Source organism: Arachis ipaensis, chromosome B08, assembly GCF_000816755.2.
Source record: "Arachis ipaensis cultivar K30076 chromosome B08, Araip1.1, whole genome shotgun sequence".
NCBI lineage: Eukaryota > Viridiplantae > Streptophyta > Magnoliopsida > Fabales > Fabaceae > Arachis > Arachis ipaensis.
This window is the reverse complement of record NC_029792.2, coordinates 128,886,131-128,899,677: the sequence shown is the minus strand read 5'-3', so window position 1 is coordinate 128,899,677 and position 13,547 is coordinate 128,886,131. Positions and strand designations below refer to the sequence as shown.

The 13,547-nt window shown below is 31.7% G+C and overlaps 1 protein-coding gene and 1 long non-coding RNA gene across 9 annotated transcripts in view; one reads left to right on the top strand and one right to left on the bottom strand.

Moving 5' to 3' along the window:
• LOC110266154 overlaps positions 1-1,662 on the bottom strand; it is a 14,191-nt gene extending 12,529 nt beyond the window's left edge. Inside the window, exon 1 of the long non-coding RNA XR_002353148.1 lies at positions 1,524-1,662. This is a non-coding gene — a long non-coding RNA (uncharacterized LOC110266154). The remainder of the gene's footprint in view (positions 1-1,523) is intronic.
• LOC107612733 (RNA pseudouridine synthase 7) lies at positions 382-6,207 on the top strand. Of its 8 annotated transcripts, none has more exons than XM_016314455.2 (12): positions 382-631; positions 730-773; positions 900-977; positions 1,425-1,525; positions 1,612-1,699; positions 2,322-2,400; positions 2,636-2,718; positions 3,513-3,578; positions 4,014-4,070; positions 4,490-4,600; positions 5,105-5,343; positions 5,711-6,207. In XM_016314455.2, the coding sequence occupies exons 1-12, from the start codon at positions 517-519 to the stop codon at positions 5,820-5,822; spliced, it is 1,173 nt and encodes a 390-aa protein (XP_016169941.1). In that variant the 5' UTR covers positions 382-516; the 3' UTR covers positions 5,823-6,207. The 8 variants fall into 8 exon arrangements, with proteins under 8 accessions (XP_016169941.1, XP_020965848.1, XP_020965854.1 ...); XM_021110189.1 differs by having other exon boundaries at positions 871-977; positions 1,430-1,525; XM_021110195.1 differs by lacking the exon at positions 730-773 and having other exon boundaries at positions 1,430-1,525.

Here is a 13,547-nt window from a genome sequence, read left to right as displayed (position 1 = left end):
TTATAAAATAATAGTTTAATTATTTTATTGGTCTTTATAGTTTTGCAAAATTTTTAATTAGGTTCTTATATTTTTTTTAATTGAGTCTTTGCACTAATTTTTTTTTAATTGGGTCCCTATATTTTTTTTTCCCGTTTTATTTAGGTCCCTATACTAATTTTTTTTTTAGTTGGGTCCCTATAAAATTAAGTCAATTACTACTAAAAGGAACTTAATTGAAAAAAAAAATTGATGCAAAGACCCAATTAAAAAAAAAGTATAAAAACCTAATTAAAAATTTCACAAAACTATAGGATCAACAGAATAATTAAACCTAAAATAATTTGATATGTTTAGTGACTTAGTCATTCATAACGAAACAACTTACAGAACGACGTCGTTTAAGGCTTTCGCTACGCCGCACTGAAAACAAAACACTGTCGTTTTGATAACCGCAAGACACTATCCAGTATCCAAGTTCCAAGCTTGAAACTTGAATGCTTTTTGGCACACCCAGTGGAATCATAGCCTCATAGCATGAACAAGAGGAAGAGAGAAGAAGAAGAAGAAGAAGGAATCAGAATGGGAACGGATATCGTGTGGCAAACCCCAGCGAATCCCCCGCACCCTCACGACTACATCTTCCGAAACGGTACCTATTTTCATTTCCTTCAATTCATAATCATCAACTACTTGTCACACTCTCTGCTACCTTCATTCCCTTTTTTTTTTTTTTAATAATTGGCGCAGGAATTCGATATGTTAAACCTTACTACTTCGAATTCATAGCTCATGTTAGTTCTTTTTACTATTTCTCTCTTATCTATTAATTATAATCCAATTTATCTTTTACATGTACGGTGTAATGTAAAAACCCTGATTAAACCCTAGAAAAATGGTGAATTTTTGGCTGGTGTCAGGTTAAGAATCGGTGGGCTGGGAAAACTATTGTGGATTTATTCGCCCAAGAGTTCAAAGGTCGACCTTATGAATATTATGTAAGTATGCAACAATAACTACCCTTTTGCTCACATTTTTTAGTTTGAAGCAAAATATCCTTACTAGTTAGTAATATCATTCCTCCATGATTATGCATTTGAAATTTGTTTCTTGCATTTTTCTTTAAAAAAATATTTCAACTTTTAAAAATAGAGATTAAAACCGGTAGAGGAGAATGTAGTCAAAATTGTCAAATTATCTACGTTTCTCAATTACCAACTTCACATGAAGATAGTTGTATGTGAGTCTCCACCTTAAAAGAAATGGCAGATTCATAGTGGGGGGGAGGGGTGGGAGGACATAACTTATGTGTTTCATGTTATTGAAAACTTAAACTTTATGTTTATCATTGAAAAGTTCCCCCTTTTGTATCATTAACGAGTACCCTTAGCAGAACCTCCAAAGGAAAGAGCGGCTTTTTAATACAATTTAGTTGCTTGTTGTAGGTTAGTGCAGTGAAATGTGGAAGGATTCAAGTTGATGGTGAGAGGGTATCAGTTTCATACATAGTTAAATCATCACAGAAGATTAGCCATTTCGTACACAGGTTTGTCTTTGCACTGAAAGCTTTGCATTTTTACTTTTGTGGTTTAGAAGTGATTGAGCTTGAAACTGATGCCGCAAAGGTTTTAGGCATGAACCGCCTGTGATGGCTTGTGAGGTTCCAATTCTCCAAAAAGAACTAGACGTGCTGACTGTTTGTAAACCTGCATCTGTCCCTGTAAGTATGCATTAACAAGTGAACTATATTTGCTAGTCACATGATGTTTTCATCTAAACTTATATGAAAAACAGCATAAATTGTTGTATGTACCTGCCACAAATATGTAACGTTGCCATCATAGAGAGCATGACTTTTTCAGTATGACTCTCACGTTAAGGGGTTATTCCCTTCATATTACTACCAAAGATACATAAGAGTTAACAAGAAATAGCGAATTGTGTGTAGTGACATCTTTTTTTGGGTTTTCATTTACCACCAAAGGTGTGGCCGAACATATCTAGGTGTACAAGTGTTTAGCCAGTTTCGCAAGGATGTTGGTTGTTTGTTTTTCCTAATGTTTTACATGCATTGTGCTTTTATTACCATAATATCTGCCAAAGATGGATTATGGAGATTAGCATGTTAAATTAAATCATTAACATGATAGTCACCAAAAAAAATCATTAACATGATGATGCTTTTATGTAATTTGAATTGCTTCGTGCAATTAGAAGAAAACAATATCTGGATTTTAATTGGTTTTTCTTCTAGTTACCTAAGTAAATGGTAGATGCTTCTACCTGATCGTTTAATTTGTATGTCATCGGTGCTAAAGCCGTGAATTTTAGCTGTTAAATAGGTTCATCCATGTGGTCAATATCGTAAGAACACTGTTGTTGGCATCCTTCAAGCTGAGCATGGGCTGGCACCTGTATTTCGTATCCTAACAGGCTGTTTTTAGATATATTTTACATTGTTGTCGTCGTCCTCCTCATGTTCTTCTTCAAGAGAAGTGTCATATATGATATATGCTGATAAGGTGTTTGATTTCCTGGCCCTAAAATATAGCTTTCCCTTGTGCCTTTTTGTTGTTATTATTTGGGGGTATACCAACCCAAATCTATAGACTTTATCCATTTGTACCTGCATTTTCCCTTTACATCATAATCTCAGCTGTTCATCGACTAGATCGCCTTGTGTCAGGACTTCTTATTTTAGCCAGAAATGCTTCAAAAGCTGACATTTTTAGGCAGCAGGTAAATTTGCACATTTGTTGTTCCCTATTTATTTCCTATAAATCAGATAAATGGTTGATTTGTGTAATTTTACGTGAACATGACATATACACTGTGCAGCAATACTATGAATAAATATATCTAATGTAATTATTTGACTAAATAGGAGGTGCCATGGTTTATTTAGCAAACCTAATTTGACTGAAATATTACACCTTATAGTTAAAGTGATGTACATAAAGAATTATTGATGGTACTTTACTGTATTTATTACCATGAAGTTATGAAATATAATTAATCTGATTTTGTGAATTGAAGTTTTCTGTTTTTTACTTGCATGTTAGTCTTTTCTATTTTCTGAACTGCAGAGTTACAATGCCTGCATGTAAATTTGATAAGGGGTATATAGCAAGTTTACATGTGTACTTTTGCGTAAATTTTTTAAGTTTAGGTATGTCCAGAGATGGCTGGTTTTGCAGTCAAACTAGATTTGTAAATGACAGTTTGATTATTGAAAAATGTTTCATATCTGCAATTTGTGCGAAGAGTATCCCATTTAGTTTCAGTTGACAATCATGTAACCTATACTAAAAGACAGGGATGCTTGTATAACGTAATTGTCAACTGTTGGCTTGAAAGTGTAAGTACATTTTCAAAATTTTGGTGAGGCTTGCTTCCGTAGCAAAGGGGAAGAAATGAAACAACATTTCAATTTCTTATGTCATGTTATCAACATTCTAACGAGTTCATAACATATAATCATTTGGATTTTTTATTTTTCCAGTACACTATAATGTAGAATTTGATTACTACAGATTGAAGGTGGCTTAGTCCGGAAAAAGTATATAGCAAGAGTAGTTGGAGAATTTCCCAAGGATGAGGTATTTTGTTATTTGAGCTGAATATAATATAGCAATCAAATGATATATTTGTCACAATCCGAATCACAAGCTGGAGCAAATTTAATTAAAAGCTAGAGTTGGAAAGCAAAAGTAAGCATATTTGTATTTGTGATAGAGAAAATTAATGAAGTACCTTTTTTTTTAGTGTTGTTGTCATGCTGCGGAAATTTATGTAGTATTACTCTTCGTTAGAGGATTGCTGTTTATGAAATTTACTGATTACTATGTTGCCAGCCCAGAATAGTTGTTCTGAAAACATTGTTTTTGGAAACATTAAAGGAAAAAATATCACTTGATTTTTATTTTAACTATTGTACATGGAGTGTTTTTAAAAGAATCTCAAAACAAACATGAACAATCAAAGTCTCAGGCAAATTCTCAAGTTCTACTCACATCATCTGTTGATTTTATCAGCTAGTTGTTGATGCCAATATAGACTATAATGCTCGGGAAGGGAGGAGCACAGCGGAGGTGAGCACCTTAATCTCTATAGCTGACAGAGGGTTTTGGTAGCTAGTTCCAACACTTCACATATGTTTTTTTATGCATAACATCCGTCACAACTGCATCAAAATATAAGCAATTATTTAGGACTGCTAAACACTCTTCCTCCCTGTTTTCTACCACTTTAACCATAAGAGATATGACTAACCACTGATTCACTTAATGGTTAATACTTGCCCTATTTATTCACATGTTATGAAAAGTTAGTCATTCAGCTACAATTATGAAATTGATAACTAATGCTCAGCAGAAAGAAGTTGCCAGATACTTTTAGGAGGTTCAACATGAAGTTGATACATTCAGTTGTTGATGAATAAACTCAGGGATGAAAAGTCTGGAAATTACTTTACATGATAAATCTGAATAAATATTTTTCATTAATGCAGGTCAGGGACTCTGCGAAGGGCAAGGCAGCCTCTACAAAATTTACTCGGATATCTTCTAATGGTGCTCAGAGTATTGTTTTATGTGAACCAATCACTGGTCGTACTCATCAGGTAGGAAACTATCAGGTTAATATGTGATCCGGCTTGGATTAATACGAACCCCTAAGAATTCACATGCATGTTGGATTTTATTTTTTTGCTTCCCTTTTTCACTTTTCCTGCTGGTGATGATTTTGATATGTAGTTCTATTTGTGTCTGATATGTTCTTTGTTGAGGTGAACTCTTGCTGCTATGCGGATGCAAACATATGGCATTTTTAGTGCCGAATGTGCTGACTCACCATTGATGTGTTGCGACAATGACAACACTTTCTTCAGTGGGCCACACGTCAGCTATGTTGCTGCACGTCCATATTGTTGTATCGAACACTTTGCTTGTCAATGAAAGTATTCGATTCATTGCCAATAGAGGGAATAAAGATAATGGAATAAAAACCACAGATGCATTTGAAAATCTGAAGTCCACTATGGATCAAAGGCATCCTGCATTTGATCGTTGTCCACTTATTACAATATGAATATATAAATGCTAACAAACACTCGCCTCTGGTGTAGATTCGTGTTCATTTAAAGCATTCAGGACACCCAATAGCCAATGACATGCTGTACATATCAGATGAAACTGTCGATCGATCAAGTAAAGGTTCAAGTGCTGATAGATCAGCTTGCACATCTGCCACTGCTCTAACATCAAGTATTGAGGAAAAAGTCGTCAATGATTGTGAAGAGAAGTCCAATGTGGGTTTTAGCATTGATCCCATGTGTACAAACTGTCCAAATTTGGCACCAAAAGGGTAAGAACCGTTTATCCTAAAAATAAAAAAATTTGCTTCTTGTTTGTAATGTAAGTTGTAGAATATACCTTTATGATTCAATGCTGCATTCAAATCACAAATGATATCCTTTTTTTTTTCTCAGTGTTGACAATATTGCTCTTTCTACATAGATATGACAATATTGCTCCTAATGAGTTTTTTATACTATTCCATTTTACTTTATACTTTTCCCCCCATGCTTTCCAATTTTTGGTTTTTGGTTGTGTGTTTAGTTTGTAATGATATGTAGAAGCTTAGTGTTAATTTTCAGTTTGTTAGCCAGCATCTAGTAAGTCATGATTCATATGATTCCATTCCGAATTTCCTTCTGGTTTTGTGATCGCAGATATGATACCGACGAAGAAGGTCTATGGTTACATTGTATTCAGTACTCTGGCCCTGATTGGACATATGAATGCCCATATCCTGATTGGGCCAAACTCACTCAGACAACTTAACTGCATTTTTCATTGACACAATTTCACATCATTTTGAATGTTGCACATTGTTCTAGTTCTGTAGGGTCAGTGCACATGTTCTTTAATCTTTCCTGTTCATAGGAGAAGAAGAATGTGCATTGTTCATAAACTGTGAGGCTTTATTTGGCTGATGAGATAGAAAGGGAAATTTGTATTGAAATATGAAAATGTCTTGATTATTCATTATTCATTAATTTGAGTTCTAGTTAGCAAAACTCATCATTGTACTAATTGTTTTAGATTTTTTCTTGGGTATAAAGTGTAGTAGAAGAAACATATGATGATGCTGTCTATTTGAAGATGAACACGTTTTGTTAGTGCATTGTGTTCTTGATTTTTGTGTTGCTAAACTTGATTGATTTCCTTACATTATATTTTCCTACAAAGTTGGTTCAAAAGGGAAGCCAAGTTTCTCAAGTCATGATTTGTAGCAGTAACAACAGCTGTCTTTTGCTCTATAATTTGAAACTAATATCTTTGATTGGGTTGTTGAGTGTTTTAGTTAGTGGTTGTTTCCTTTCAGTATTGTTTAGAAGTTTGTGTGTTTTCTTTTCCTTTGTTTTTTGAACTTTTCAAAGTGGTTGCTATTTTGTTCTCTAGTACATAATGTACTTGGGATATGTTTGGTTGGGGTTAAATATTTTACACAAAAAACTTATTTAGGTATATATATAGTTATTGGCTTTATTCTCACTTATCTCTTACCAAACCAAACATTAGAAGAAATGGAGCATAAATAGATATAACATATCTACAACCAGATTACAGCATTAAGCATATAATATCTAGAAGGGAAAATCTTGTTGTACTCTCTAATAGATATTCATGTTTAAACACCTAACTTTGTAGTATTCTCATTTATTTCAACTTTTTCTTTATTTTAGAAAATAGAAAATGTTCTGTATATATTAAAAATTAATTATTATGTATTTGTGTATATTTATGCATTTTTTCAACAAAAGAATGAGTCAGCAAAATAATTAAATTTATCATAATAGAATAATTAAATTTGTTATAGTTGAATAATAAAATTTATTTATATCAGCTTAGTCATTATTTACAAACAGTAGATACTTTGTATTTTTTTTTTCAGCGAGTGATTTTTGATATGTACGTAGCATGATTGTTTATAAATAATTAAGGACTTATTTCGTAAATTTTCAAAGGGTATATATCGTTTAACACATCGATTAATTCTCTCGTTATGTGTTAGGCGAACATTGGTCATGGAATATTTTCTATGTCTCTCTCAACTTCTTAGTTAAAAAATCATAATAAGTAATCAGATTACGCTTATGTGGTTAAATAATTAAGAACTTTAACTATGCGAGTTAGAAATTGAAACAAAAAGAGTTGAGAACTTATATTTGGTGTTAAATGTGTGGTTTCAATAGCATTATTCTACCTAGAAAAAGAAAATAGGGACTTAAAAGGATGTGGCAATATGCATGATAACATGTAGCAAAAGACTAAAGGGATTTTTTTTTCTTTTTTTTTTTTAATGCACAAAAGGGGGATTTTGTTATACCTAACAAGGATTTATTTTGGTCCATATTTTGATGATACGTTAATTTTATTTTAGTGGAAACATCACTTGTAATTTCAACTTATATACTCACTCTTCAATGATCACGTTTAAATGATCTATTAATCACTAGAAATTTCATCAAATGATTAATTTCTTTAATTATATTGTTAATTACTCGCATTAAGTGGATAATGTGATTTGGTTAAAGTCAGTGGGTGGTACCCATATCCCACTTAAAAGTGCAAATTTTCAATATTCTATCTTTCACTTCAAGTGATTTATAATACTTGAATTTTTGTTACCATCTTTGAACTAGAATATCTAAAGAAGGTTCGTGCATTCTTATATTGAGTCTTTTACTTGATAAAATAAAAATAAGATAATTCTTGAATAAACAAAAATACTTCATTGGTCATAGTTGCAAAATTCTCCAATTACCAATAATAAAATAAGAATGAATTCATTCATTAGAAAATAATAAATAAAATAAAATATTAAGGTTAATATATACTTTTCCTTTTTCTTTATATTCGGATACGGATACGTATACTCAACCAGATAAGAACTAATCATGCAAGTTTCATTAATGAAATCCTCAACCAAATAAATTCTAATCATGTATAGTCATTAATGATAATCAAGATTAGTGCCTTTTTTTGTTCAAATCAACATTATATCTTTGCATGATATATAGGGTATATACTATATATAGTGCATGCGCAATTAGAGGATATATAAATGAGATTAAGAAATCAATGGTATTTGATTTCATTAATTATTAGATTATTGATTATGCATAGACACGCACTTTATATAATTGAAGTAGCACACGTCTTCTTGTCAAGTTGATTCGTTTAGGATACTAAGAAACATTGATATGTCATGTAAACAAATAACTAAAATGTGTCTCAAGGTCTTAATTATCTTAATTAGTAGTAGTTAGTGTAATCATAATAATAAAGATAATAAAGCTAGACACTCAAGTTATTTTTTAACCAAATCTAACTAAGTTCTCTTGTTATACACACGCTTTTTCAACGACGACGTTGTCATCGTCATCTTTTTCGCTTTTCTTCTTTTACTACAAGAAACGTTGAGTACTATCGGATTTACCGATGGAAAAACAAAAATAATCCGCCGGTAGTATGATTAACCTCCAATTTTGTTGTCTGCTGGTAACTTGCGGCGGATTTAGCATCGAAATATGATGATTTAGGGACAAAAAATTTTATGAACATTACCGGCGAAAAAAGTCCAACAGTAACGTTGGCACCATAAGTTGAGCCTTCACACCACTTTACCGTCGAAAAAATTCGACGGAAAGTGTTTTCTTATTTTCTTTTAAAATAATTTGAATGATTGCTACTGTGGAAATTTTTTGTCGGTAAATTCACTGGTGGCGTCAATATTTTTATATATATATATATTTTCAATCTATGATGTATCCCGATAGTTAATAATTAATAGTCAACTATCAATTAACAATGAATAAATTAGTATTTTATCTGAAAACAGTGATTTATATATGATGTAAAGTATCAAATATACAGAATGTAAACACAAAATGAAAGTTTGATAATGAAATACATAGGATAGAACTATGTTGTCATTAATCTTATTCAGATTGATCATCTTCTTCTTCTGGTTCATCATTCTCCTCTTCTAAGGTAATTTCCTAATCATCGAACTCGTCTTCTTCTTTTTCGTCTCCATCAATCCCGTCTTCTTCTTGAAGATCGTTGTCGTCCAGTGGTAGTGTGTCGTCATCTACCCTAAGATCAAAACTAATTCAATAAACTAAATAAAATCTTTTAACAGCTTAAGCACTCTTAATCTCACCCTACTTAACCTACCTTAACTTAATTTAATTTTTATTTACATTAAATTAACATAATAAATCCTAATCACAAACTTCATTACACTAATTTAATCAATAATTTAATAAAATACCTAACAAAATCCTAAACTCACAAAAAAATCTAGAAAAAAAACATTAACAAATTCTAATTACAAATTTCATTACACTAATTTAATCAACAATTTGATAAAATACCCAACAAAATCCTAAACTCACAAGAGAAATCTGAAAAGTAAAAAAACTATAGCAAAATTACCCTCTGATGGTAGCTGCAGGATGGTGGAGGCAAGGTGGTGATAGGAGGCGGCAGTGACAGCAACAACGTGATCACCACTAACGGCCACGAACACTAACAGCGGCGGCGGGGCCGACAGCTTCATCAGTGATCGACAGTTCGAGTGGCGACAACATGTAGTAGTGGCAGCAGTAGAAGCTTCAGATGGTGGTGGCGACGGTGGCAGCTTCAACGCCATAGAGAAAAGACGAGAAGAGAGAGAGAGAGAGGAAAGAGAGAGAGAGAGTTTGCAAAAGTGAGGGGGAGGAGTTTCGCGTTTAAATTTTACCCAAATTTTACCGGCAGAGATTTTTGCCGATAAATCGCCTAAACGCAGGGTTTTACTAAACCGATATACTGGCGGCTAAATACGATGGAAGATCCGCGGGTAAAGTTAGCACTACTGAAATAAGATTTTGCGCCACTAATTACCGTTGAATTTAATGGTGAAATATAAAATCCGACGGTAAGTAATTTTGGGAACAAAATCTTGCTCGTATCCGATGCAATGGCTGTCACTAAATCTGACGGTAAATTTGATGGTATTCAACGTGTTTCTTGTAATGTTTTACACGTTTCTTCTTCAACGTCATCATCGTCTTCTTCTTTTATTTTATTTCTTCTCTTTTTTTCCTTTTCTTCCTCTTTTATTATCACCTTCTTCTACAATTAGGTTAGCTATGATGTGTCAGGTTCTGGAAGTTTAATCAACGCGTGAGCTCATGGCCAATAAGACAAGTATGCATCATACTACATTTGTTTGGGTCTGCATATAATTACTTGGCTTGCCTAATTGACATCATGTTAATTGCTAATTGTACTACTTGTCGTACTTATTCTCTATGTGTGATTGTCTGTTTGTCTGTTTGATTGCTTAAGTTTGTGACTTATTCTCTTTGTCTGTTTGTCTGTTTCTCTATTTAGAGTGTGGTGGCATGTAAGTAATTATATGTGAGGCTGGAGGCCGAGATTTGATATTGTTTTGGGTCGGAGACCAAGAATTAATATTGTTTTGGGTCGGAAGCCGAGAATGATATTGATGTGCCGAGATTTGATATTGTTTTGGGTCGGAGGCCGACGAGATTTGATTATTTTGGGCAGGAGGTCGTGACTGGTTGGGATGGAGGCTGTAATTTAGCAAGTTGTTAAAGGTTGATATGCACTTTGACTTGTGGTGGGTTATGTGTTGATTGATTTTGCTTGGGTCGGAGGCCGTGATTTGATTATGTGAAAGGCCGGAGGCCGGGATTGATTTGTGTTTAAGGTTTAGTAAAATATGAAAGATCAAACTGGTTCAGTATAGACTTAATAAATTTATGTTTGGAACAGGTTGGTCATTCACACAGTTTAAGTAACTTTTAAGATTTTATAATGGAAATATAAATTTGGGTTTTGAATAAGTAACTGTTAGTTTTTGAAAAAATTCACAAGACGAGCGATAATCACTGTTATTGAAAATAACTATCCTTTTTATATATCATTGTATAGTAATTCTAAAACTTCTCTAGTAAGATTGTGTGGTTAGGTTCTCATCTCCTTACAAATTTTTGTTTTTCAGAAAACGGACAAAAAGCTTGCGAAAACGTTTTTGAGTATTTTGGTTGTGCTGCATCTATTTTATATATATATGTCATGTGCTATTATTTTAAGTGTATGTATGTATGTTTCTATAATAAAAGAAAAGTATATCCGGTTTTTCAAATAAAGTCGAGGCGGTTTTTCAGATAAAGGCTCTTATATGTAAAGATATATGTAAAAATCGTCGTAATACTCTTCACTATTAGAGTAGTGCAGCCAGAAGCATGATACTCTTGATAGTAAAGGTGTTACACTCAGAATATTGACTCATTTAACTAATAATTATATTGCAATAAAAATTTATGTGTTATATGTATAAAAATTTCTATGCTATATCGTTAAGTTTGTGCTATATACAAAATTTTTTGTGCTACATCAATAAATTTTTGTACTATCTAACAAAAATTTATGCGCCGAAGAAGTGTGAAAAAAAAACATATGATGCATGTGTGCATATTTTATTTGTTGAGTTTGTGTTAATTTAATTAAACTTGGTTATAAGAACACTTTTTAGTGTATTATCTCGGTAATATCGAAGATAAATAAATCAGTTGGGTTTAGTGTAGGATATTAACGCATATATAAGTCACCTACAAAATTATCAAATTCGAGAATATAATTTATCCCAAATTTAAGATTCTAAATTTACGACTCCAAATAAATTTAATTTGTAATGAACTCAATTAAAATATCTCTAACTCAAACTTATAACCTTATTTTTTTTGGTACATAGAGAGTTAATAGAAATAGAATTATTTATTTGTTTCTTTTTATCAATTTAAATTATTAGAATAAATAACTTCAAAACATGATATTAAAATTTTTATGATTTAAAGAATTAGAGTTCGATTTTTGTTATGTAAAATTCACAAAAACCAAAAAAAAAGAAAATTGTGCATGGAGACATGTGAGAGATATAATAGTTATTATTTGTGTATCTTTTTCTATTAGCTTATATTTTTAAATTAAAACGAGTCTTTTCATGACAAAACTAAAATATTATCTTAGAATATAATGAGGATAAAAAAGTCATTAATCTAGATTTCTAAACTAAGTCATTTGATAACCTTATTAACAACTAACACTCAAAGATTTTTCTATTAAAAGTGGCTAATTAGTCACAATGCAACAATACCTAAATAGTTAACCCTATTAGCTTGAAGCATTAATGTCATTGCCATATCTTGTGATCAAAGAAAACAAACTAATTCAGGTGAACCAACAAAATAATAATATAGGAACATAAAATCTCAGATATATATTATATTGATTATTATTGTTAGTGTTGCAAGTATGAGGAGTGTTGAAGTTAGTCCCACATCAAAGAAAGCAAGAAAGAGTGAAGAGTTTATAAGATGAGAGACCCATTAAATTGACACCTTAAGATTTTGAGTTGAATATGGTGTCTTCTCATCTTATGTTCTCTCGCTTGATTTCTCCCCAGTGGTCGAGAGTTTTCTGCGGTTGGCCCATAAATTATTTGGCAGAAAGTGATAGGGTTTGAATTGAATGGATTATATATTGATGGAAGAAGTACAAAACGAAATTCATGCCAACATAAGTGAACAGATGGAAGCGTTTAAATTGGGGAAAATATAGAACAAGACAAAGAAAGTAGGAGGATACAGTAAGATATGATTTATGATTGAATTGAATCATCAAAGTATGTATGTGAGGTAAGCATGCAAAGCCTACCACAAAAAATAATAATTAATATTGATGCATGACACATGTTAATGCATTAGACATTCAAAAAAAAATCATAATCAATCATATACACATATATTTATATTCATATATCTATAGGACCCCATTATTAGGCAATCATTGGCATGGGAGAGTTGAAGTTAGCCACTAAAAAGCATAAAATAAAAATCATAAAAATATTATTTTGAGACCCAATTCTTTTCTTTTTCTTTTCCTAGTGAAAAATTTAGTTAGGATTTATTTGATATATATTGTCATTTAATTTTATCAAAGTTGTAATAACTTGTTATGTTCTAATTAATTTGTAAAACATTACTAAAAACTTTGGAAGTTATTATCTATATCTCAAAAGATGTTCTCATATCACACTTTTTTATTTTAAACCTATATATTGGCTTCCCCTTACCTAGCTCTTTCACTTTTCTAACCAAAATAGTAAGATTGTGAATTACTCTTTAGAGATATTTAAAAGAAAGATATGAAAATCAAATAAAAAAGTTCACACTCAAATAAGATATGCATCAAATTAACGTGGACGAGTGAATTGATCACTTGACTAACATAAATTAATTATTTTAGAGGTGTTTGTTACGGTACGATGATAAATTCATACGTACCGATATATTAAAAATATGGACAAGTAGTAATAAGCTACGTGGAATTTATTTTCCACATCAGCATTTAATTTTTTCTTTTTTAAATATATATTATATCACCATTTTTACTAATACATCCCTTTTAACTAAATAAAAATAAAAA

Coding starts and splice junctions, on each gene's coding strand:
- LOC107612733 (XM_021110189.1), top strand. CDS start 517: ATGAACAAGAGGAAGAGAGAAGAAGAAGAAGAAGAAGGAATCAGAATG. Junction 1,700..2,321: donor GTAAACCTGCATCTGTCCCT/GTAAGTATGCAT, acceptor GCTGTTAAATAG/GTTCATCCATGTGGTCAATA. Junction 2,401..2,635: donor TGGGCTGGCACCTGTATTTC/GTATCCTAACAG, acceptor TCATAATCTCAG/CTGTTCATCGACTAGATCGC.